This window comes from Falco punctatus, assembly GCF_963210335.1.
Source record: "Falco punctatus genome assembly, chromosome: Z".
Taxonomy (NCBI): Eukaryota; Metazoa; Chordata; class Aves; order Falconiformes; family Falconidae; genus Falco; species Falco punctatus.
Genome location: NC_137586.1, coordinates 19873169 through 19900007, shown reverse-complemented (window position 1 = coordinate 19900007; position 26839 = coordinate 19873169). Strand labels below are relative to the sequence as shown.

General features: G+C 43.5%; 2 protein-coding genes across 2 annotated transcripts in view; both read right to left on the bottom strand.

Annotated features, from left to right (window-relative positions):
* The window catches only part of IL31RA (interleukin 31 receptor A), a 238220-nt gene extending 232855 nt beyond the window's left edge, over window positions 1-5365 (bottom strand). Inside the window, exon 1 of the mRNA XM_080372935.1 lies at window positions 5236-5365. The gene's annotated coding sequence lies outside the window, so the exon portion shown is untranslated. The remainder of the gene's footprint in view (window positions 1-5235) is intronic.
* The window catches only part of DDX4 (DEAD-box helicase 4), a 107154-nt gene that overhangs the window by 49940 nt on the left and 30375 nt on the right, over window positions 1-26839 (bottom strand). The window contains exon 16 of the mRNA XM_080372945.1: window positions 16523-26155. Within this exon, the coding sequence (XP_080229071.1) occupies window positions 26075-26155 (81 nt within the window). The 3' untranslated portion in view covers window positions 16523-26074. The remainder of the gene's footprint in view (window positions 1-16522; window positions 26156-26839) is intronic.

Sequence of the window (26839 nt, the reverse complement as noted above, 5' to 3'; positions counted from 1 at the left end):
GAGACCAGAGTAGTGACTCAGCAAGTTATGTGGTTATAAACTATGCCGATACATGACTAAATAGCTGTTTGGCTGTTTACTTCAGAGACTGCACATGTAGAAGTGATGAAAGGACATGTGAGTGAAAATCACATCATAAATTCAGAAGTGATTTACTTAAAAATACCTATTAAAATTACATTCTGATGGCTAAACAAATAGCATGAACAGAGCTGTTTAAAAAACTGATTCACCAAAGCTAGATTTCTTGCAGGAAGAGGCAATCTCAATGAAGGTCTCATTAAATAATTTTGAAATTGTGTAACAGTTGATGAAACAAGGTTTTCTCAATACCAAAACCTCTAGCTTTTTACTTCCATTTTGAAATGTAAGTTCCTTGGAAGAGGTACAGTTCAAAAATCTAAAGAAGTCAGAGGAAAAAAATCACCCAAAGTAACTTTTCCCCATAGTCTATTTAAGACTGTTTCTTAGTCACCCTTGTCCCACATTTCAGGACAGGAAAGCTTCTTCCATTCAGATCCAGTTCTAAGATTGTTTTAAGCTAAGCGAACACATACTTCTACATGCTATGTAGCTGTTACACCGATAAAGAACATGGTGTAAACGGAAAGGCAGCATACCTTTAGCTTACATAAAACATCAGCCCAGTCACCTTCAAGAATTTCCAACATCTTTGTTGGAACCTGACAGTGCATCCTTTGCTACTGAGTCTGACACTCTTCTAACAACCATGAAAAAGGGAGGAAGCTGAATACCCACTGCTGTCTTTCGTTTAGTCTTCAGTAGCAATTGCTACAGCTCTGCCATGCCAGCTACAATATGGAGAGACAAACCTTGCCCTGTACAAGATCAGCCAATGCTGAACACCAGAAGCCCGAGCCACCTGGGCCACCCAACTGCCACGTTATGCATGCAAGCAATTGGAAAAGCCATAACCATCAGTTTTCAGAACTCCAAGATGCAAATCCATCCATTACACAAATCCTAGAGGGGAAGAGGCCATTTCAGGCAAACAATCCAAATACGAACTTCAGTCCTCTTCCTAGATAACAGGACGTAGAAGCATCCGCTTCCAGGACTGGTCAGGATTCCATCAAGGACAAGTACTCGTGAGCATCAGAAGAGGAAAACAAAGGTTCCTCTACATAGGTCACAGAATGACATGTTGTTGTTTATCCCCAGCCAACAACTAAGCACCACATAAAAAAAGTTAGTTCTTTCCCAGCCAAAACCAGAATACATGTAAACATACTGAAGGAAGCAATCAATGTGAGGGACAGCTACTGGCTTTTCCCAACTCTCTACTCCCTACAAATCCTGCACTGACAAGCTCATCCATGGGAAAAATGACAGCGTAATGAAAGATCCTGAGCACACTGGTTTCACAAACCACGTTCCTTAACTGAGCTAAAACAGCCAGCTGAACCTCAGACCAGAATGAAGAAGATTTAAGATTTTGGCATTTAAACAGAACTTGATTTAAACAAAACTTAGGCATTTTTCCTTTTGAAAAATAAACCTATTTAAATTATGACAGCCTACCTTAAAACACGTTATCATACTCTACTAAGAATCACTTAAATCAAATTCAAGCAACACATAGAAAACTGAAACCACTAAGTTTTCAGACACATTTGAAGGAGCAGTGTGGAGCAGAGCCCCTTGAAATGATGTGCCAACATTTGACCACAGAAACTTCTCCTAAAAATACCGGGGGGGGGGGAAGGGGGGGGGGGCGCGCGGAGCTGGGAGAGGAACAAAAGTTGTATTTATCAAGTTCAATGACTTGTTAATTTACAAGCTGTAAATCAACTGGGAACTGAAAAAGCAGGAAAACCATTTTCCTTTTTCGGTCTCTAAATAACAAAAAAAGAAGGCACAAAAGGATAAGATACTTTTGTTCTAAAATCCTGAAGGACACAGTGACCAGGAAAGGTCAGTTAATAACTGCTAATAGCAGTTATTTTGTTTAGTATGCCCTAGAGTTACCGATGCAAAACATGTTTTGATAAACCCTTTCTTTTGTTATAGAACAATATTTAACAGCATATTGAGTGTTAATACATTCTAATATAAAATGCTGCCCACTGGAATTTAAATACAATTTTCACCTAAATGCAGCTTGATACTAATACAGAAAAATAATGAATCTGTATCTAGTAAACTGAATACAATTCCTTACTCTCTGAACAAGCATAACAAATAAGCCTCTAAATATATCTTAAAGTATAAAATGCTCACAGCTGCAAACCAAATATGTGTTTCCTGATTAATATATTACACCTCATAATAAAATCTTAAATTTTTAGGGGAAAAGCTTAAAGCTACAAACACAAAACAAGACCCAATGTCTCTATTTTTACATATTGGTCACTTTTTTTCATTTTAACTACAAAATTATATGCAATTTGATATGCTCACTAAAAAAAGGCCAGGCCATCAGTATCACTAAAATTGAATGCTGGTGGTACTACCAGAGACAACTGCAGCTTTCATAGTGCCACTTGACATTCCTTGTTCTTTCTTCACTAAGAAACAAAAAACAGTCAAGCTTGGGCTTAAACATGCTTCATGTACTGGTCTGGTCTTAGAGCTTTCTTCTTAGGCTCAGTTTTTGAGGGACTACAAAGTCCATTTTGACTGCAAGAGTCTACTTTGACAGGTGATTTTTGTGTCAATGTTTTCAACTAGTAAGACTTTATTAGGCAGGGTGGTTGCCTTCACGCCCCTTCCTCGAGCACAGTCACTTGAACAAACGTGGAGAACAAGATGCCTCTGCCATAGCAAACACCTGGGTGAGAAAAATGGATGGACAGGGCAGGAGGATCCATGCACTGAGCTTTACAGAAACATGGAGCTCTCATCAAGAGAGGGTGGCCAGATCCAAATCTCTTACAGTTGCCAGATTTGGGTGGTTTTAACCTCAAGTTTGTACAGAATACACACCTGAAAAAGTCAGAAAGAAGACTTTCTGTACTACTTCACAGCATTAGTCCACCTTGTCCAGCCTTGAAACTAAGACCAATTCCAGATGTTCCAGAGTAAAACACAGCCATTTAAATACCATTAGTAAACTTTGTTTCACAAGAAAACTAAAATAAAAAAACTTCCCTGGACTGTTCAAGGAATCAGCTACAGCCCCAAAACACAGGATACAATTATAATCCCTATCCTACTGCAGTGCTGGAAGCATTACAGGAACACAGAGAACAATGCAGTTAATCCTGTGCTCCCACAGACACAAGAAGGAAAGAACAAATGAGCACAAACCCTCACTTTCATACTGAATCGCTCAGGAGATATGACTGTGACCCCACAGCTTGCCTGTACATAAAAAAAACATTATTCTGAAAAAGAGATTTAACCATATATTCTGAAAACATCACAAACTCTGACTTATTACAGACTCAGATACAATTGTATCACTTAGTCTTGGTTTTAGGAGTTAACGGAATATAAACAATACCTACACACCTCTTCATCTTGTATCTTTTCCACAACAATTAAAAAGCTTGTTTATACTTCCACTATCAAATATCCTTCTCCATATTCACCTCAGCCTCATATTAAGACTACGTATTAAGTCCTCTTTAAAAAGTTTGTTTTCCATTTCCTTAGGTTATTTTTTTATCTTCTCTTTTGAACATTCTCCAGTGTTTCACACGCTTCCTGAAGCATGAACACAGTATCTGAATAGTCAGAGCTAGATTTACAGAAGTGAGCTACAGTCTCCATTGCACTGGTGCAGCAAACACATAATGTGACAGGGGAAGCCTCTGCACAGCTAACCTTCACTTATTCCTTGCCACCTTTCACTGCTGTATGCTAAACACCTCATGTGCGCAGTTACAGGAACATGAGATCACTACCAGACATACTGTACATCTAAGCAGAATGTTGGCCCTTTTTTTTTTTTCCCCCAGCAGAAGACACAGGCATTTAAAACTGTCTTTACGTTACTACTTTTCCAAGAGGTCCCATTGAGCATCTTCTGTATTCTTTGATCCCAAATATATTTATCTCTGTGTTGACCTGCGTAAGACAACTGCCATATCACCCTGCTAATTCAGATCATCCTGTAAAGGTTATGTATCCTAGTTTTCTTTTGTTTACTACCTATACTGTAAACTTTACTAACGATATTTTTATATTTTAGTCAAAACTGCTACCTGAAACACAGCATGGTAGTGTGAAACCAGGCTCCATGGGACCTACAAAAAAGCTATGTTTTGAGATCTCCCAGTATGGTATTTATAAATTGAAAGTGTTAAGTACAAGGATGAAATAATGCAAAAAACTACCAGGCTTGCATAATTACTATAGAAAAACCAAGAACTTTAATGTTCAATCCTGCAATGTCTATGATATAAGCCTAAAGCTTTTTCCCATTTTCCCCTGTTTTTATCCCTTTTGTGATCTGTTTTGTTACTGATTAGCCTCTACCTAACAGAAAAAACCTGTTCTTTCACCCAACACATTGTTTTCTTTCAGCGTAAAAATGTTCCCTTGCCCAGTGTCTTAGCTCACAGACAGAAGCTAGAAGAGGGATTTCAACTGTTTTAGACAATCATCTTCAAAAGTCAACAGTCACATAGTCCATTACAGATAAGAAGTTCAGTGCAGTTTCCCCAGTTTAAACGTGAGTGTCTGTAGGTGATACAACAGATGTGTATGCAAACATAACACAAAAGTATTTTTCCCCAGGAGGCAGAAACTTTGCAAGCATAGAAGCAGCATGGGACCAGTGTATTTAAAACTGGTATGTCACTGAGAAAACTTGAGTAACTATAAACTATTTAAGCAGCCAGAAGTCAGGAAAGAGCTTTTACTGCTTTTGATGACCATATATATTGCAACACTTTGAAAACTAACCCTTAATCATTGCGCCCACAAAGAAAACCACTGCCAAGCATCTGTATCATATCCTTCCCAAAAAGCAGACAAATGCAATCGGCTAAATAGGAAGTTTCAAGCCTGTCTCACGGACTTGAAAGAAAGAAACTGAAAGGAGTTGCTTGGCCCGGAGAGGCACAGAGGCACGCAGTGCCGCGAGCCTGGGATGAACATGTGGGGAGATGCGAAGGCAAGCACGCGTCGCCGCTGGTAGAGATCCGCTCCGGCAACACCCCGAGGAAGAACCGCACGCTTTCCCATGCTCCATATTAACAAAAACGAGCAGAGGGACCCCTGTTAATGAAAAAATAAAACAACCCCCCACACCACGGTTTCACTTACCGCAGCTGCAGAGCGGGCGTTCCGCTTAACAGGGACCTCTGCCCCCCGCCACTGCGAGGGGTGCAACAAATAGGAAGTCACCAGGCCCAGCACTTGCAAAGCTTTTTTCCTGTAATTCTGAGAAACAGACGCGGCCGCTCCCGGGAGCGGTGCCAGACGCCCCCCCGACCCCCGCTGCCCGCCACCGGCGCCCCCCGAGCCCCGCCGCAAGCGCTGCCGCCGCACCGACCCGCCTGCGCCGCGCTGCGGCCGGAGCCCCCGCCAGGGCCCGGCGGGGCGGGGGGAGCACGGCCCCGCCCCCAGCCACCGCCTCGGGGACGCCCGCGGCACCGGGCGGCGCAGCACGCCGCCGCCTCACCGCCCCCGCACCGCAGCCTCCCACCGCCCCCGCACCGCGCACCCCCCACCGGGGGCCGCGGGGCGGGGGGGCGGCCCCAGCCGGGGGGGGACGCGGGTGCCGTCCCCAGCGCGCGGCAGCCTGGAACTACCGCTGTCGCGCTGCTTTCCGGGGGCACCAGGGATGGATGCGCGCCCGCCCGCCCCGGTGCAGGTGAGTCACAAACACGCGCGGCGACACGAGCGCATTGATTAACAGCCACCGCTGAGGAGCGCTCACCCGTAGGTATCCCGTGGTCTACCGGCGACATCGCGCTGTGGGAGCTGGGACCCCTTTTAAAGCTAACCCGTGCGTTCCAGTTAACGACTTGGAAGAAAGCTGCAGCCAGCAGCAGTGCAGAAAGGAATGGAGAATTAGAACATTGCAATTAAGAGAGATAGGATGAAGTGAGTAAACAGAAACCCAGAGTCCCCAGTCGCGAATCCCTTACTAAACACCGCCTGTCCTTTCTAAGCAGACACCCTCCAAGAGCACATACTGCATTTTAATACCTTAATTGATACAGATGTCCCCCAGAGGTCTCGGCCCCAACTCTGGAAGGCATCCATAGATGACTTGACAATCACTGTCATTGACAAGACAATGACTGTATTTATTCTACACCAGTGTCACAGGCAAGACAAACTGTAGATCTGGATACAGATGTTTACTTTAAAACCAGTGATGCTTGAGCTGTCACCCTAATAGGTTATCTCACCCACTCACTTAGGCCCACTAGGAGATGGCCGCTGTTTTGGGAAGGTTGTGCTGCTCCCTGCTCCACAGCTGCTCAGCGTTACTAGCTTCAAGCCTTACCATCTCCCCAGGCTCCCCCAGCATTTGTCTCCATGTTATCTCTCCCAGCTCCAGGATCCCTTTCTCCCTGCAGGATGTTCACCTTCTCGCCACTCACTCCCCAAGCCCTGGGCCTTCCCATGTGATGGTCTACATGCAAAAACCAAAGCACGACTGCCCCACTCACCGGCTCATGCCTGTTCACTAATGGGAGGACTGAGGAAATGCCCCCTTTGCTCAGGTGTTACAAGAAGTCACAAGCAGCCCACACAGCAGCAAGTTTCTACTCCAGCATTCGTAATTCAGTTTCAGACCCCCACCCTGCACATGCACCACAATTGCTTATGTTATTTACCTATCAGTATTCACAATTTACGCTTTTTTTTTTTTTTTTTGCCTACCACAACCACCCAACCCAAGGTCTCCCTGCTGATCCCACTCTAAATGAACAGGCTGGCTGAGAGCAAAACCCTCCAAGCTGGTAGTGGGCTGATGCCCACTTCATTGACTCACTGCTGCTGCCATGACTCAGGAAGCTCTTGTTTTTGTACGCCTCTTTCCCTCACAGCCTTTTGAACACACAAGATCATCATCCACTCCAACTTTCAGAGCCTTCACCCTCTTTGGCTAATCATCAGACTCAGCCAGGTAGCCTTTTGATTCCCTTTTTAGTTTTTGAACGATTTTGCCATCTTCCCATCATCCATGACCTCAGCACAAGGCTGCACTGTGACCTGCTTTAATGTTTCTAAATTCCCTCTGCTTTTTAGAAGTATTGTAATGCATTAGCACATATATCAGTATTTTGAAAGCTTCCATTTATTTTCTACATGATTTCTACTACAATTCAACAGAAAGAGACCCAAACTGTAAACCTAAACTCTTCCTGACATACCAGATATTTTTTTTTCTTTACCAAGCATGAAAGAAAGGGCAGGACTAGATTCTTCTTCTTTTTTTGAATAAATTATTTGGACCTTTATTCTGGATTTGGTCTAATAGTTGCCTGTGCTAACATATTAATACACTGGTTTTACTGACTTACTGAACGACAGCTGTTCAATCTTTCAAAATGATGAAAAGTTGCACCAGACCTAACAAAATAGTTAAGCAGGTACTTGACTTTTTACAAACCGTGAGTCATCCTTCAGACTGCCTCAGGACTACTTACATGTTTAAATTAAAGCTCCCATAGTCTTAAACATTTTGGTATGAACTGGGCCTTAGCACTGAAGAGATTCCAGGATGCAGAGGGCACTTAATGAAAGCGGCAGTAACTGCTCCAGCTACCACCACTTCTAATGATTTCATAGTAAAGGGAAAAACCTTTTACAAAAAAAAGCTGATGTGATTTACCAAATGTGATTTGCCACAGAGGACAGGAAAGCTTTAAAGCATAACAGGAATCACAAAAATGTGTTTTCATATCCACACTCACAGACGCTTTTATCCAGTTTGCACACGAATGCTCTAAAAGGACAAACTCTTCTGTCCTGAGGGTGGGAGGAAAATGACATTGCTATTCCTGAAAGAGAGGAAGAAAGTACCCTCAAAAGGAAGACTCACTGTTTTCATCGCCCACTCCTCTCTATGTTCCTTTGGCTGGTGATTCAGAGATGGCTGTTTCAGGGACTAGCTGATCCCAGACGCTACCCTTTCTTGAAAGGAGGCATTTGCACTGTCCCTGTTGGCAGGATGTGAAAGGACACTCCAGAAATACTGCTAAAAATCTGACCTTCATTGTGTATTAATTTGTTACCTTATAGTAGCTCAGTTTTGAAAAGCATTTATCTTCTGCAATATGTATGACCACACCCTGTAAAGTTACTAATTGCTGTACAATTACAGTACATTTGTATAAATTACACTTTGGTAAAAAACACAGAATTGTGTAGCTACAGTGAAAAAATGAGATGCATTTTCAGCGAGCAGTCCTCAGTTTAATCGTGCAGTCTTTATGAAAGCAGGTTTGATGGAGAACATGTACAGAATTTTACTTCAGGAAGTTACAAAGTTGGGTTTGACCATTGAAATACTTGAAGACCCAGTGATATCTCAAGGAAAGTGTGAACAGACACACACGCCAACAACTACTAAAACATAAGACAATAACATTTTTTAAAAGTCATACACACACAGGAAACCCTCAAGCATTCAGAACTGTAATTTCAAGAAGCACTTTAAAACTGCAACATTTTGAGCTGCATGTACATTTTCTTTTGTTCCATCCGAGATGCAACTTGTAAAATCAAAGATACCCAAGTGCCAGAGTTGCTCAAGAAAAGAATCAAAACATTTCAAAACTTCAGGGACAACTTGGTCAGATTCTCATTCAAGGGGAGGAAAAAAAATAGTAAGGTTCACTTGTTAAGCCATTTCCCATGATTTTAAATAATTTTAAAGTTATGTACTGACAGCAGTTCCAGGCTAAACATCCTTACAAGCCCAATCATCAGTGAACTGAAGGTAGAAATGAGTGAATCAGGGAGATCTATGTGAATGGGCAAAACAGTAATGACCAGGAGCAGCACACTGGCCATGTCCGTGTTAACCATTTCATCAGCACCCTGAAAAGCCACTGCTCCTTGCTGCTGGCAAGGAAGAAGTCAAGATGCATGTGGCAGTTACATATGTTGAGAAGGTAGCATTGCCTGAACTACTCTGACAAATTTGCGACCTTGCCTCACAAATGCCTAGCCAAAGTAGTATCAAACATAACTTTCCCCTTAACTCTTTCCACCTATTCCCACTTTGCCTACTGCTCTCCAAGTCACACATGTTCCCCAGTACTTAGAGCAATCATTCTTTCTTTCCCTGTGCTGCTACAAAGGCTTTAGTCAAACCTTGCTGACCCATTCTTGAACACCAGGCACTTTCCCCATACAGGACACATAATAGTGACTAATTCAAATACCAAAGCCATAACCTCATTTTCCTATAAATTTCTAATCATAACGATTGTGAAAGGAAGCAGAAAAACATTAAATCTTTGGTTTCTAAACCAAAAGACTCCTATACTGAGTCTCTTTTGTTAACATTAAGTCAACTTCAATGCTGATGTTAATAGAGTCTGCAAAAGACCATCTGATTGAGACTTCAGTTTATTTTAACAGAAGTTCAAAGATTTCCATGCCATATTTTTTGCGGACAGGTTTTGTAGCTAAAAGAATAATTAACATAAAAGCAGTCCGTAACTTCATATTTCATTTTTAACTACTTTAAGTATTTGTATAGAAACATGGTTCTTAAATATTTTCTATATTTCTAACTACTGAAGGGACAGCAGAACATCTTTGAAAAAAGGCTTTCCTGATATACACAACAGCAAGTAACATTAAGTTTGTGTTCACATTTGTAAATTCTAACTGCTTCAGAACTTACAGCTTCCTTGCACAGTAACATTAAAATTGCTATGACTTCAGATCTGGCAGGTTGATGTCATATGAAATGAGTAGCATGGTTTTGAAATTACATTGCAAACGAAGCCATGTTCTGACAGCTTTACAAGATCACCAGATACACACAGTTGTGTAGCTATAGGATATAATGGGAACTGACACTGTATATAACATTCTTTTCCTGTCAGCAGCAAGAAAAAAAAAATTCTGCATATGAAGATGTATTGTTATCAGTTTATAAAAGGTACAATTCCACAGCAATGCAAGCCAATAAAAGCTGGCACTGCCCCAGTCACTCCTTCACCTGATCAACATTCCTGACTTGTCTCTTACGCCAGCACTCATGCTCACAAGACCCTGTATAAGCTAACTTGACCCTACATCACTTGTAAGGTTGATTTTTCCCAGGGCCAATGACCTGAACCACCTAATTCCCCTAAATATAAAGAGGAGGGGGCTGGGTACTGACTTTCATTGACTTAGGCCGTTGTAGAACCACACACAAATAAAAACCACAAGTGTCCTTCTATCCCCCAATGATTTAACCTGTGTCGAGGGGAAAAAAATCCAGTGGAAAAAAAAGTCAGATTCTGTTACTAGTTTCTAAGTATACACAGCTCTTTTTCAGTAAATACCCTGTCACCAGAAATTTAAATTTCATTTAGGATAACACAAAAATCCTACAGCACCCTCAAAACCATGTTTTTCGATTACTGATTTATGACTATAGCCTTAGTTTCAATGCAATACACTGACCAAGCTTACGACTACCTTATCACTGAATATGCAACAATAATGTGGAACAACTATATCACTTTGTCATAGTTCTAGAGACAGACCTACAAATCATCCAAACCTAACAGAAGGGATAAACAATATGCCAATTGCTATGCTGCGCAGTGAGCAACTGCCCAAATCTAATATACACAGAAAGGTTTTAACAGTGAAGTGTAATCATTTGTGACTTCTTAATCTTCGTTCTGGAGAGGATTTACACCTCAAGAAAAGAATCAGGTGTTTTCCTAAGGCGGCCACAAAGCCGTTATCCGTTTCAGAACAGAGAACTATGCAATATTTCCTTCCCGTCACATCTTCCTCCACAGTATTGCAACACCATAACATCAAATGTAATGGCAATGTGTTAAAATGTTGGCAAAGAAGGGATGCTTTATCCCCAGAGTCCTGCCTTTGGAGGTTTGCTACAGAAATTTTTAAAATGTTTTCATCCTATGATAATTCAAGCTTCCCAAACCTTTTACTGCAATCACAGAGGCAGAGAAACATAATTAAACACATTTGTACAAACAGACTAAGTGAATTACTGAAAACCCCATCTGGCTTTAACAGCAGGACTACAAGATGCCTCTTCCTCTAATTTTCCCTCCCAAGACCACAGTGAGCGAAGACTCCCAGTGACAACCACAACCAGCAAGAGTTACTCCTGACAGAGAGCCACTAGGCACAGTCACAGCAGCCTGTCCTAACAGCCACTCACGTTGAAAGGTAGTTTCTCACAAACACACATTTCAATGCAGGCCAAAAAAAAGAGGCTGTGTAGCCGAGAATAACTTATCATACAGATATTCCTCTCCTTCCACACACACCACATTCAGCTTTGAAAAAATTCATGTGATTTCTGGAGCTGGCATCTTTCGAAGGCAATACGCCTAACAGCCTGCACGTCTCCAAACTAAGGGATAGGGAGCGCAATGCCACAGAAGTGATGTATACAAAACTTCCAAGAGCCGAAAGAGAATCAGAGAATCAGTTGTTTTGGTTGGAAGGGGCCTTTAAGCATCATCTAATTCAACTCCTCCCTGCAGTGAACAGGGACATCTTCAACTTGATCAGGTTGCTCAGAGCCTGGTCCAACCTGACCTTGAATATTTCCAGTGATGGGGCATCTGCCACCTCTCTGGAGAATCTTTCACTGTTTCACCACACTCACCATAAAAGATCTCTTCCTTGTATCTAGTCTGAAGCTACCCTCCTTTAGTTTAAAAACATGAGCCCTTGTCTGATTGCTACAGGCCCTACAAAAAAGTCTGTCCCCATCTTCCTGTGAGCCCCCTGTAAGTACTGGAAGGCCATGATAAGGTCTCCCCAGAACCCTCTTTCTCCAGGACGAACAGCTCCCAACTCTCCCAACCCACCTTCACAGGAGAGCTGCTCCAGCCCTCTGATCATTTTCGTAGCACTCCTCTGGACACACTCCAGCAGGTCCATGTCTTGCCTGCACTGAGGGCGCCAGAGCTGGATGCAGTGCTCCAGGTGGGGTCTCACCAGAGCAGAGCAAAGGGACAGAACCACCTCCCTCAAGCCACTGGCCACACTTCTATGCATCCAGGGTACAGCTGTCTTTCTGGGCTGGGAGCCCATATTGCCAGCTCACATCCAGTTTTTCACCCACCAGTACCCCCAAGTCCTCCGCTGGGCTGCTCCAATCCCTTTATTGTACCCCAGCCTGTACTGATACCAGGAATCGCCCTGACCCATGTGCAGGATCTTGCACTTGGCCTTGCTGAATCTCATGACGTTCACACAGGCTCACTTCTTAAGCTTGTCCAGGTGCCTCTGAATGGCATCCCATCCCTCAGGCATGTCAGCTGCACCACTCAGCTTGGTGTCGTCTGCAAATTTGCCGAGGACTCAATTCCACTGGGTCACTGGTGAAGATATGAAACAGTACTGACCCCAGTGCAGACCCCTGAGGGACACCACACATGGCTCATTGTCCACTGATGATGGAGATCAGTGGATCAATGGAGATCAGTGACCACTACCCTCTGGATATGACCACCCAACCAATTCCTTATCTACCAAACAGTCCATCCATCAAATCCATAGCTCTCCAGTTTAGGGAGAAAGATGTTGTGGGGGACCATGTCAAAGGCCTTACTTACAGAAGTCCAGGTAGATGACATCCACAGCTCTTCCCTTGCCCGCTGATGTCATCGCTCAATCATAGGTGGGCAGCAGGTTGGGCAGGCAGGACTTGCCCTTGGTGAAGCCATGCTGGCTGCCTTGAACCACCTCTCTGTCCTCCATGTGCCTTAGCACAGCTGCTAAGGAGGGTCTGTTCCATGATCTTCCCAGGCACAGAGGTGAGGCTGACAGGTCAGTAGTTCCCAGGGTCTGGGGACTTTAGCTGACTGCCACAACTTGTCAAATATCACCGATAGTGGCTTGCCAACTACATCAGCCAATTTCCTCAGACTCTGGGATGCATCTTATCAGGTTCCATTTTGCTGACCATAGGTTGGCTTGTCCACTTTAGACATTCTTGGAGTGTGATTTACTTTCTTGATTTGCAGATCAAAACAGTTCAAGAAAAAAATACTCCTCAAAGCTGCTAAAATACCCTTTTTTGCCATTAAACCAAGCCATGGCCAAACACCAAATCAAAGAACCCTCCAGCATAAACCCAGAGGAGTAACTGGATCTCTCTTCAAGGCAAATTGTGCTAACGGATTTCCAAACTCTTGAATCTCTGCTAAGCAAAGTCCCTTGTTGAGCTGGCCCTCAAAAGACAGCAAGGCCATTACTTCTCAGCTTTCTTACCTTATAGCGATGTGGCTCCTGCCCCACCATATGCCACCCCACGCTTGGCATACTCTGCAGTGGCAGGGTTTGGGTATCACTGGGAGGCTGCAGGAGTGCCCTGTGGCAGACACAGCTGGTTCCAGGTAGCCCAGTGGGCCCACTGCAGGGCACAGTTGAGCCCCTCAGCCAAGCTGGTGGTGCCCCAGGGAAAGTATGTTTGAGAAAGGGCTAAAACATCAGACAGAGGAAGAGTGAACAAAAAGGAGCAAGAATCAGCAGAGAGAAGAGCAGGGCCAGAGGAGGAGGAGCTCCACGGAAAAGCAGGGTTTTCCTGCAGCCCACAGAGGACCCACACCAGAGCAGGTAAGTCTCAGCAGCCTGTGGAGGACCTGGGCCACAGCAAATGAAATGTGGGAGAAGGAAGAAGCAGAGCAAAACTCCTCCATACTGACGAGAACACCTGCCCTCCTCAACCTTCCCCACACCTCTCAATGCCACTCTAAGTGAGTGAGTGTAAACTGCGGTGATAAGGCAGGGAGGAGAAGTCCCTGGAGTAAAGCTGAGTTTGGAAAAATTGGACAAGAGGTATTTTCCCTCTGTTTCCATGTTTTCTTTTTGGTTCCTGTCATACCATGTCACAGAATGGTTTGGGTTAGAAGCGACCTTAAAGGTTAAACTAGTTCCAACCCCCCTGCCACAGGCAGGGACACTCCCACTAGACCAGGTTGCTCAAAGCTCCATGCAACACTCCCAGGGATGGGGAATGCACAGCTTCTCTGGGCAACCTGTTCCAGTGTCTCGCCACCCTCACAGTAAAGAACTTCTTCCCAATACCTCATCTAAATCTATCCCATTTCAGTTTAAAGCCTTTACCCCTTGTTCTATGACCACATGATAGAACCAAGTCCTTTAGGTACTTGTCCTAGTTGCTGGCTGAGGTTAAACCACAACAGTCCTGGAGGGCCGCTATAAGGTGTCCCTGGAGCCTTCTCTTCTCCAGGCTGAACAACCCCCAACTCTCTCAGCCTGTCCTCACAAGAGAGGTGGTCAATCACTCCCATCATCTTTGTGGCCCTCCTCTGACCCCACCCCAACAAGTCCATGTCCTTACATTGGGGGCTCCAGAGCTGAAGGCAATAGTCTAGGTACAGACTCACAAGGGTGGAGCAGAGAGGGAGAATCACCTCCCTTGATGTGTTGGCCACATTTCTTTTGATGCAGACCAGGATTTGGCTGGCTTTCTGGGCTGCCAGTGCACATTGCCAGGCCATGTTGAACTTGTCCACCAGCACCACAAGCCCTTCTCCTCAGGGCTGCTCTCAAAATCCATTCCCCACCCAGCCTGTATTTGGGCTTGGGATTACCCTCACCCAGGTGCATGACCTTGCACTTACACAGGCCCACCTCTCCAGCCTGCCAAGGTCCCTCTGGATGGCATCCCTTCCCTCCAGCGTGTCAACGGCACCACACAGCTTGGTGTCATCAGCAAACTTGCTGAAGGTGCACTCAACTCTGCTGGCCATGTTGCTGACAAAGATGCTAAACAGTGCTAGTCCCAGTACAAACCCTTCAGGAACACCGCTCCTCACTGGTCTCCACTTGGACATCAAGCTGTTGACCACAACTCTTGAGTGTGACCATCTGACCAATTCCTTTTCCACAGAGTGGTCCATCCGTCAAATCCATGTCTCCAGTTTACAGACAAGAAGGTTGTACAGACCAGTGTCAGATGCTTTGCAGAAGTCCAGGCAGATGACATCAGTTGCTCTTCCCTCACCCACCAATGCTGTAACCCCATCACAGAAGGCCACCAAATCTGTCAGGCATGATTTGCCCTTAGTGAAGCCATGCTGGCTGTCAACAATCACCTCCTTATTTTCCATGTGCCTTAGCACAGTTTCCTGAAGGATCTGCTCCATGATCTACCAGTTATCTGCACCTTCCAATTAATCACTGCTTTCTACTCTGAAATTGTATATATTGTACTTGCAGTCTTTCTGCACAAAAAAATTCCCCAAAGTGGTTCAGTCAGGGCGAGTTACATATTCACCAGTCAAGACAGTAGATGTAAATAAAGCAAGTATGTTCAGTTCCAGAAGTGATCTCTAATTTGAGTGGAACAGCTGCTACAGAAAAAGCTTATAGTGCATGCTCAGCAATGTCTTCATTCTGGTGGTGAAGAACAACACCTTGCACTTCCTACATTTAAGTATGCTGCACATGACCTTAAAATACAGAATCCCCTAAGGAAAAACACACATCTTTGCTTTAATATGATTTACTTTATTATAAGACTAGCATGTTTGGACTGAGAAGCCCACAGAACAGAACTGCCAGGGGTAGTCCCACAATTTCAACTGATACACAATAGTGGTCTTAAAGGGAGAAAACCAGCACCTCGAAGAGGAAGGAGTAGAGTTGCACTGTTGACTGGTTGGAGTTTTTTGAGTTTTCCAAGACAAAGAATTACTGGTAAGTCACTTGCCTGTTTTCACCTCCCTGCTACTAGTGGTAAAAGGGAAGTGCACCAAAAGGCCAAAATTAAAGTTAACTTCTTTCAGTTCCAACCTCATTCATCCATCCAGGAAAAAGAAAATCTCTGAAAGCAAACACCCCATTTCCTGTGACTATGTCCTTTGAACAGCAGACAAAAAGCAAAACATCATACACTTTAAAGTTCAGAGCTATTTAATAAGGATTAGATAATTGAAAGCCATATTAGCTGACTCAGTTAAAAAAGAATCATGGAATCACTTAGACTGCAAGAAACCTTTAAGATAGAGTCTAACCATCAACCCAGGACTGCCAAGTACAACACTAAACCGTGTCCCCAAGTGCCACATCTACACGTCTTTTAAACATCTCCAGGGATGGTGACTCAACTGCTTCCCTGGGCAGCCTGTTGCAATGCTTGACCACCCTTTCAGTGAAGAAATTTTTCCTAATACCCAATCTAAACCAACCCTGGTGCAACTTGAGGCCATCTTCTCTTGTCCTATTGCTTGTTACCCACCTGTCTACAACCTCCTTCCATGCAGCTGTAGAGAGCAATTAGGTCCCAACTGAGTTTCCTCCTCTCCAGACTTAACAACCCCAGTACCCTCAGCCACTCCTAAGACCTGTGCTCCAGACCCTTGACCAGCTTCGCTGCCTGTCTCTGGACACGCTCCAGCACCTCAGTGTCCCCCTGGCAGTGAGGGGCCCAATACTGAACACAGGAGTCGAGGGGCGGCACCACCAGTGCCCAGCGCAGGGGGATGTTCACTTCCCCAGTCCTGCTGGCCACACTGCTTCTGTCTGATACAAACCAGGATGCTGCTGGCCTCCTTGGCCACCTGGGCACACGGGGGGCTCATGCCCAGCTGGCCACCAACCAGCCCCCCCAGGCCCTTTCCCCCCAGGCAGTTCCCAGCCCCCTGCCCCCAGCCCGCAGCGCTGCGGGGGCTGGTGTGACCCACGGGCAGGACCCGGCACTGAGCCTGGTTGAACCTCACACAACTGGCCTGGGCCCATCGCTCCAGCCTGCCCAGACCCCTCTGCAGAGCCTCCTGCCCTCCCGCAGATCAACGCTCCCCCACAGCTGGGTGTCACCTGCAAACTCACTGAGGGGGCACTCGAACCGCTCATCCCGATCATTGATAAAGATACGAAACAGAGCTGGCCCCATACTGAGCCCTGGGGAACACCACGTGTTACTGGCTGCCAACTCACTTTAACTCCACTCACCACCACTCTTTGGGCTCAGCCGTCCAGCCAGCTTTTCACCCAGCACAGAGCACACCCATCCAGGCCATGAGCAGCGTTTCTCCAGGAGAATGCTGTGGGAGACCATGTCAAAGGCTTTACGAAGGTCCAGGTACACAACATCCACAGCTTTTCTCTCATCCCCTAGGGGGGTCACCTTGTCATAGAAGGAGATCAGGTTGGTCCAGCAGGACCTGCCTTTCACAAACCCATGCTGGCTGGGCCTGATCCCCTGGCTGTCCCACACATGCCACGTGATGGCACTCAGGATGATCTGCTCCATGACCTTCCCCAGCACCGAGGTCAGGCTGACAGGCCTGTAGTTCCCCAGATCCTCCTTCCTGCCCTTCTTGTAGGTGGGCGTCACACTGGCTGACCTCTAGTCTCCTGGTTGGCCAGAACTGCTGATAAATGATGGAAAGTGGCTTGGTGAGCTCTTCTGCCAGCTCCCTCAGTACCCTTGGATGGACCCCATCCAGCTCCATAGACTCATGTGTGTCCAAGTGGAGCAGCAGGTCACTCATGGTTTACCCCTGGAATATGGGGTCTTCATTCTGCCTCCCATTCCTGTCCCCCAGCTCAGGGGGCTGGGTACCCTAAGAACAACTGGTCTTACAATTAAAGACTGTGGCCAAGAAAGCATTATGTACCTCAGATTTTTCCTCATCCTTTGTGGCAATGTTCCCCCCAGCATCCAATAAAGGATGGAGATTCTCCTTGGCCCTCCTTTTGTTTCTAATGTATTTGTAAAAACATTTTTATTGTCTTTTACGACAGCGGCCAGCCTGAGCTCCAGCTGGGCTTTCACCTTTTCATCTCCCTGCATAACCTCACAACACCCTTACAGTCCTTCCGAGTTGCCTGCCCCTTCTTCCAAAGGTGGTAAACTCTCCCTTTCCCCCCCGAGTTCCAGCCAAAGCTCTCTGCTCAGCCAGGCCTGTCTTCTTCCCTGCTGGCTCATCTTTCAGCACATGGGGATGGCCTGCTCCTGCCCCTTAAGCCTTCCCTCTCGAAGGATGCCCAGCCTTCCCGGACCCCTTGGCCTTTCAGCACTGCCTCCCAAGGGACTCTGTCAACCAGTCTCCTAAACAGACCAAAGTCTGCCCTCTGGAAGTCCAAGGTGGCTTTTTTGCTGAACCCTCCTCCTTCCTTCTCTGAGAATCGGCCAAGATGGCCTCTGACCACCGCACCACCCATCAGTCCTTCTCTGTTCGTAAACAGTGAGTCCAGTGGGCCATCTCACCTTGTTGGCTCACTGACCAGCTGTGTCACGAAGAAGACAACAGTGCAAGGAAATCCTGTTTGATAGTATTACACTGCAGTAGTGATGACAAGCTAGTACACTAAAATCAGTTAACGACAGCCACTGTCCACAGTTTTCTCAGACAATACCAGCAGGCAACAGGCACAATTAGGGTAAGTTCTAAAGAAAATAGCATTCTTTATATATTGAAAACAGGCTCTGACAGATGAGTCAGATTTTCTACAACTGTTTAGAAGCATAAAGAGGAATACAGGTATTTTCAGTAGTGTTTGGGTCCTGAATAATTTGCCTATTCAACTCTGAATGAAGAGCTGACTCCCTAGCCTTGAACACAAAGTAGATCCTCTAAGTATCCTTCCTCACCATAATAAAAGCCAAAATCATTACACTCAGAGTGACCAAGACTACATGTACTGTACAGCTATTTTGAAGAAAATAAAGAGCATAAAATGAAAAACATTTAATATTTAGACCTCAAGAACTACTGAACTATAGCTTAATTTACTGTCCCAACTGGTTTCCAATGTTTTCCTTAATCAGAAAAAAAAAAAGATCAAAGAAATCTGAAGATAGACGACTTAACCTTTAAGTGCATTATGTTCTTGATCAACATCATGCAAGTATATGATTCTTCTACTGCTGCTTACTGGCTTCTGCAGTTAAGAAATAGGAACAATCACATCATAAAAATCTCAAGTAACAGAGGACTTAAGAGAAACCAAAGACTTGCCAAAGACTGAAGCTAAACACACACAATACTAGTCACAGAAAGGAAAACCTGCAGCAACAGAACTAAACAGTATACTCAACTTTGACAACTCCTAATGTACAGGACCATGCACAGACATCCACAGCTGACCACGACCCATCCATTTATGGTGCTGCTGAAGACAAAGTTGTAATAGATGTCACAATATTCCCCTCTTGCATCACCAGGAAATTCCCTGGAAAGGCTAAACAGTACACTCAAATTACTGAACAGTCTAACAGAAAAAAAAAAATTTAACCTGGCATTAAAGTTTTACAGTTCGTCTTAAATCCAAGAGGAACGTAGAATTTGTCAGCTGACACACTGGCAACGTTCAGAGAGCTTGCTTTCTACTCACTGCCCCAACTGAGCTCAATAAGGACACCATTCTCTGGTGTTCTCTAAGTAAATGTTCAGAGAAATGCAAATGCCAACAAATATTATCAACAATTTAAAAGACTTTTTCAGAACAGGCTGTCCTGGTTACCGCTGGGATAATTTTCTTCTTAGTAGCTGGTGCAGTGCTGTGTTTGGTGTGAGGATAATGTTGCTAGCACACTGATGTTTCTAGGTATTGCTGGGTGATGTTTATACTCTGTCAATGACTTTTCAGTTTCTCGGGCCTGGCCAGGGAGAGGGGTGGAGGGGCACGGGACACTGGGAGGGGACACAGCCAGGACAGGGGACCCGAACTACCCAAAGGGGCATTACATAGCATACGACGTCATGCTGAGTATATAAACTGGGGGGGGGGAGCTGGCCAAGGGGGATCACTGCTCAGGCACTGGGTGGGTATCGGTCAGCAGGGGGTGAGCAGTTGTATTGTGCATCACTTGTTTCCTTTTCTCCCTTCCCTTTGGATTTCACTCCTCTCCCCTTCTCCCCCCTTTTCATTAGAATTTTTATTGTTATTATTTTTTGTCAATTATTAAATTGTTCTTATCTCAACCCTTAAGTTTTATACCCCTTTTCAGCTCCCTTCCCCATCTTTCTAGGTGAGGGGGGGGAGCAAGCAGCTGTGTTAAGTAATTAAGCTTAATTACCAGCTGGGGTTAAACCACAACACACACTACTTCTAAGTCCTCACTGTACTTTGCCTTCCTATCTGGCAGAACATTGTTACGGAATTAAATCAATCTGACATTGGTTTTAAGGACACACAATTTTATCTTTCTTTGGTCTGAACTCTACAGTCCTTCAATGCCTATGCCTTTAATTTCTGAATGGAAATGCAGCCCTCAATCAGCACATTCAAATGTAATGTCAGGGCGCTAGCTTTTCTCAGCTGATGCCTGTATCACCTACGCACAGCTGCAAATCAAAGGCTGTAAACCACTAGTTTACATTTTCCTTGAGTGACAAGAACTGCACAGCATTTGTACTCAAACTGGCATCCCAGTAGTATCAAAAGCAGAACACTTGTTGACAATGTCTTATATATATCCCATAAAAATACAATCTCACTAACTTAAAATCCCACCTATACTTCTCTGGACTACTGTTGTCAGCTCTATTGCTCCAAATACCCTAGGAATCATTTGCTGGATACACTACTATTTCAATTCATCTTGAAAACTGGTAACTACAAGCACACCCTAAATTCAGCAGAGACCATCCCCTGCCTTCTTCACTTGTATTGCTACCTGAAATAGTAGGGTCATAGGAGGTCCCCAGAACAACCTCTTGCTCAAAGCGTCAGCGAGGAGACTGGAGTATGTAGCTCAAGGCTTTATCCTGTCTGGTCTAGAAAACTACCAAGGATGGTGTCTGTACCAGGAGGTACGGGCCCACTACATTTGCATTAAGACAGGCACTCAGACTCTCTAGGGCAGGGGTCCTCAAACTTTTTAAACAAGGGGCCAGCACGGGGATGAAGTGGCAGGCAGTCATCTGCGGCTGCTTGGTTCCCCCCCCAACCCCCGGCAGGGGGATGGGCGCAGGCAAGGGGGTTCTGTAAATACCGGGGGCGGATTGACAGCCCTGGGGGGCTGTATCCAGCCCGCGGGCCGTAGTTCGAGGACCCCTGCTCTAAGGTCTCATTTTAAATTAGAGTTCAGCACTTGTCCAAGCTGAACTGCACAGGACCTGTTTCTCCAGCCTGCCCAGGTCACTCTGGATTGCTCCCCTCTTCTTGAGCACACCTGCTAGTCTACCCCAGCATGGTATTTACTACCTGCCGGTGTGAGAAGCAAATGCTCCCTCACCTCATCCTGACCCTAAATGGATACTAGAAAATTTTTTTCCTAGCTGCTTAAAACTAGCAGTTCAAAGCAATCTTTGAGATGTGCCAGAACCCCCAGCCTCTTCTCCATTTTTGCATTTTTATCATTTGATGTGAGTACCTGAAAATAAAGGATATAGAAAACAACTTGTGTGTTCCTACTGTAGCAGTGCAACAGGATGCACTAGGACAACTGTGGTATACAGGGTCATCTGTCTCATACTGTTGTTTTTTCTTTTTTATATACATTCAAATGTATCAAAACAATATGGATGATTATTCCATGCATCTCAGAAACAAGGAATGAAAACCCAAGTGCTGGATTAATTCTACCACATGTTCAGAAAACCATGTAACCACATCAATAATCACAAACCAACCAGTAACAGAAGGACAGCCATACATACCATCCTTACTGGGTTTACAGGATCACAGCTGTTATCTGTTCCAGCACATTTCCATTCCAGGAGCTCACAGACTGGTTCACAGAATATCCAACCTCCCCAGTCTCAACTGCCTAGCAGCTCCAAGTGCCTTTTTTAAAAAAAAAAAAAATTACCATGTACAGGGGGTACTATTTAAGCTATTTATGGAGGCAGAGCTGGTTTCAGAAAAAGGCTACCAGAACTAGCACTTGTACAAGGTTCTCTCTGCTATTTCTCCTTCAACTTCTCAGCTACATAAAGAAATCCTTGACTTCGCTTACCCTTCGCCACTCTTAGAACTGCTGTTCTGACCAGGGTCCACATTCAAAAAACGCAGTTGTCACAAGTCACCTCTACACACTTCCCTTTTTCACCCTCAGGCAGTCCTCTCAGAGTGATGAGAAACTCGGCGTATGAGGAAAAAAGCTCAGGCACTGCATTCAGTGTGTTACTGTTGCAACGTCACAGAAATAAGAGCCAGCAGCGTTTGAAGTATTGTTGAAGGAAAGAAGGTTGATGGCATTTTGCAACATCAGCTTGTCAAGTACCTCCAGCTTTAACTACACTCCAATGCAATCAGCATTTTTTATATAAGGTATATTTATATATATAGGGAGGTAAATATAGGAAAAAGCATTCAAGGACCTGACATTAGTGTAACTGCAGCAGAAGCATCTGAAAGGAATTTTGGATACATAGTTCTCAAGTTTCAATCCATTCAGTGAAATCTTTTAATGCCACCTGAAGGACAACAGGACTCTCTCGAGTGAAGAAGGTATTAACACTGCATTTCCCAGCAAGACTTTCAACACGTTCTCCATATAAATACAAAGGGAAAAAAGGCAGGAATAAAACCAATAGAAGTAGGTAGCTGGCAGTGCGGTTCATTCCCACCCCAACTTCCCGACAGTGTTTTCCTCCAGCAAAGACTGAAACATTTTCCTGCAGATTAAACATGGGCTTAGAGTCATAATAGGCTTAAAACAAAACCTGAATATTCAAGAAGGAACTGTAGGTTTTCTGCAAATGTTATTAAGTTTTCCATTTTCCTTAATCCTGATTCTCCCTCACCTCCCTTTTAATTCTACACTTCCAATCAGACAAAATGATCTGACATCAGCCTTGGTTCTTCAATTTCTCACCCTCTCATAAAGAGTAGTGAATCTGACTCATTTTCCTCTTGAAATAATTTTATTACCGTTCTAGAGATGGGGTTTGTTCATTGGGGTTTTTTTCCCTGGGTTTTGTTGGCGTTTTTTGTTGTTTTTTTCTTTAACAACGTAGCAGGGAAAAAAATCAACAATATGAACACACTTACTTGTGGCAATTCCTACCGCCTTCAGAAATGGCTGGTTTACTCCCTTAGGAAAGGGCCACTTCTGAACATACAGAAAAAGACTTAAGTTGTAGAATGCACAGGTAAGAAATAAGCATTTCCACACAAAGGAAATGAAAAACCGTCTGCCTTGACTAGAGTACTGTTCAACTAACACCATATTACTATGTTTTAATGTCTGAAGTTTATTTCTGAAGTGTTGTAAAAGTGAACTTCAAGCACAGATACTTGCAAACATTGTGACACCAAACATTGCAGAGAGACTTTACCATAGGTTCCAGATTTACATATGCACTATTTAATGCACTACCAATTATCACACTGGTAATGGCAGCTGGTTATTTTTTTTTATTAAATGAATCTTAGTTAATATTTTTGATAAATTTTATAACCTACAACAGGCATGTCTACACTTAGCTGAAGCAGAAAAAAATATGTAGTTCTGTGTATAACGCCACTATCTCCAAAACAAAGAGATACTATGCTTCCAGACTGCAAGCAGGCATGTTCAATTTCAAGTTTGCCCAACATTTTTTTACGTAGAAACAAGAGGAAATAAATAAAGCAAGTCCCTGCACAGAACAACAAGATGCGAATATCTTTAAAGAAAAAAGTAATGAAACAGTAAAATCAGCAAATGTGTGCATGGAAAAGATACTGCAAGTGTGTGCACATACTCACTTTTCAGTTTTCCCTTTAACAAGATACAGGTTTACTGAGAAAACCAGAGCCATTATCAACTTTGTGCCCATCCATTCCCAATTACACAGAGATGAATAGTCTTCCTTCAAAATACTTAAGGAAAGCCCATGTGTCCTGATAAACATCCTGTACACAAACACTCTTAACCCTTGTGGGAATAATTTGAGATGCTGTATCCCATGAACTGTAGTAGGTACTAAAAAAACCTATTCTAATAATTACTTTCCAGCTACAAAAAAAAAATCAAGCCTGAGACTGCTGCAGCTTTAACTTCCACCCACCACATCTTAGGCTGTGTCAGGTATGACAAGTTGAATGTACAACTCCTCTAAAGCAGATTAAATTCCACCATGTTTTGTTTTTCACACAGCGCTTCTCATGGAAGTTGTTGAGCAATATCAGCACTTAGTGGTTCCCAGCAGCAAAATGTGACAGAGCTACTGTTACCGTAGTGCTATAAGCTGGAACAGCACCACTTTCTTATCTAGCTTTCAGTGCAAGTGATTAAGTACAACAGGGTCAGAACAGCTCTTTAGACAGTTACAGAACTCCCTCTGCTGCCCCCACAACTCAGAAGGCATAAGATGGGAAACAAAGCCAAAAAACACCCACTGATTTAAGTGGTCCTTTAAACAAGGCTAGCCACATTCCCTTCATAGGTTAATTCTAGGTTACAAGTGGCCTATGACCGTATTTTCTTTGGATTCTTCCACACAAATGGAAGGCTTTATCAGCTGTACAGCTTCCTCCAAAAATTATGGTTAATTCACATTTGTTGCAGCCAGCAACCAAAAGCACTCTCAATTTCTTACCGGAAATTCAGAATGGATGCAAAAATTCTCAAAGAGACTTGTCAGAAAAAGGAGTCATGCTGCCCAGAGTATTGTACTCTGTATCACAGACTTCAACTTTAAATACATCCACTGCTTGTAAGTTGTAATTTAGGTATACCGTCCCTTCAAGCTCACTTCTAAGTATAAAATTAAGACTGATTTTACTTTTTTACATGTTATGTAGCAGAACTACAGTCTAGAAGAATAGTAGTATTTCTGTAAATAGATATTTGAGTAAATTTGAAAAGATAGTCATACAAGAAATAAGAACAGCCCACTTTTCAACAGTAACAGATTCCATAGTATTGTCCAAGTCAGTTCTGATTCTCACAAATCTGGGCATTAAACTTTGGTCTTGTAAGCAGAGCTAAAAATTACTGTTTCCCTGCATTAAGTAGGAAGACTGCATAACTGCACAAGAAATAGTGTTCACCACTGCATGCTAAATATCAGAGAACATGACAAGCTTGTAATCTTGTTCAGTTGTGCAAAATTACAAATTATGATTTTAATTACTCTGCCATTTTCCTTTGGGACACAACAATATGCATTTTTGTAATATGCTGCACTGGCACATAAAAACAAAAATTCCAAGAAAAAATTTTAAGGAATCTCCTTGAACTTTTAACGGCTGCCTACCATCTATAGCTTCTACAAGTCTGGGAAACTCTTTTGGACATGAGCCACCAAGCTTGTTCTAAAGCAAACTTCTCCACAAGAGGTAACAGAAGAATACTTATGGATGTCAAAGACAAAAACACACTAGAAGGAACACAGGGCCCCATCCTTCTCTGAAGATGGCTCTGAAAAACATGGTTTTCAATGAAGCTGTGTATGTAGCCACTGACCTTTAGTTCCCTATGGAGATGTGCATGTTCCATATATGTCAAAATAATACCATTCATGTAACAGCAATGACGTACGCTTTTGTGTCTGATGTATAAGCAAGCATCAATATGCACGCAAGCTTTTATTAAGGAACTGTTTCCAAGATGTTTAACAAAGTCTTAACCTAAAGCAACCACGTAACTAGACTCAAATTTTAACTGAACTGTTACAAAAAAGAACATTAAATTTAGATTAGCCCTTTAGTCTTCCCATGAAAAAATTCTGATAACCAAGTAATAAGTTTGAGGGATCTACTCTCTTCTACCTGCAACACCTCCACCTTTTCAGAACAGCATACCAGCTATGAAACATCAAACATTTACTGAAAGTTTAGAAGCTTAATACCTGAAGTATTTCCTAAAAGATTTGTTTTTGACTTCCTACATTAAGTGATTATCATCACTAGGTTCATCGTAACAAGAGTACGTATACATGGTTGAAAGCTTTAGCAAATGATATCAGCTCTCTATTTAAACACCAAGCACGCCACAAGCTTAAAGAACATGAAATACAACAGTCCACCTAAAGCACAACAGGATACAATCTAGTTTGGTAGTAAAGTAGTTTCAATCCCATGACTCAAGTGTCCTTTCAGAGTAAGACATCTTCATTTGTTCTTGGTTCATGTTGCAGCTCCTTCTATAATTCTAGGAAACACAACAGGTACTAGTTTAGAATCACTAATACTTTCAATCACTTAACAGTAAGAGTCACTACAAAACAATTTTAGCTTTCTGCATGCATGTTTCATGTAATCTGAACACTGTTTTTAAATAAATACAGAAGCTCTTCCATCACTGAACTTCTATACATAAGGTTTTTACACCCCAGTGTGAAATTAATGCACTTAAAATCTGAGATTGAGTCATCTGTGTCAATAATCCTTCCCCAAGTTCAAATCCCAACTTCTCTTACCCAACACAAATCAGTTCATGTAACTTTGGGGAAAAACATCCTTCCCCATTTCTTATTTAAGAACAACTGTTTGCATTACTTTCTCAGCAACAGACTTTTCCTTCGGAAAGAAGATGAAGCCCAGTCATCTATGTGATTGTTCGAAATAATCAGATAGGAACCTCCAACAGATTTCTCTTTTAAATTCATCATTTTATTATCAAATGGCCCCTTTTATCCATTTCGTTTGAAAGAAAGTAAGTTATTGTCAAAACAGAAATGTCACCTTTCTTCCCAAGAGAAAGGGCATCAGGATCCTTATTGAACACTAGATGATACAAACCTCTCTTTCAATAATAGTACCACAACAAAACCCAGATTTAATAGTTAACAGCAAAGAAAAAAAGAGGGCCGATTACAAATGCATGGTTTCTGTC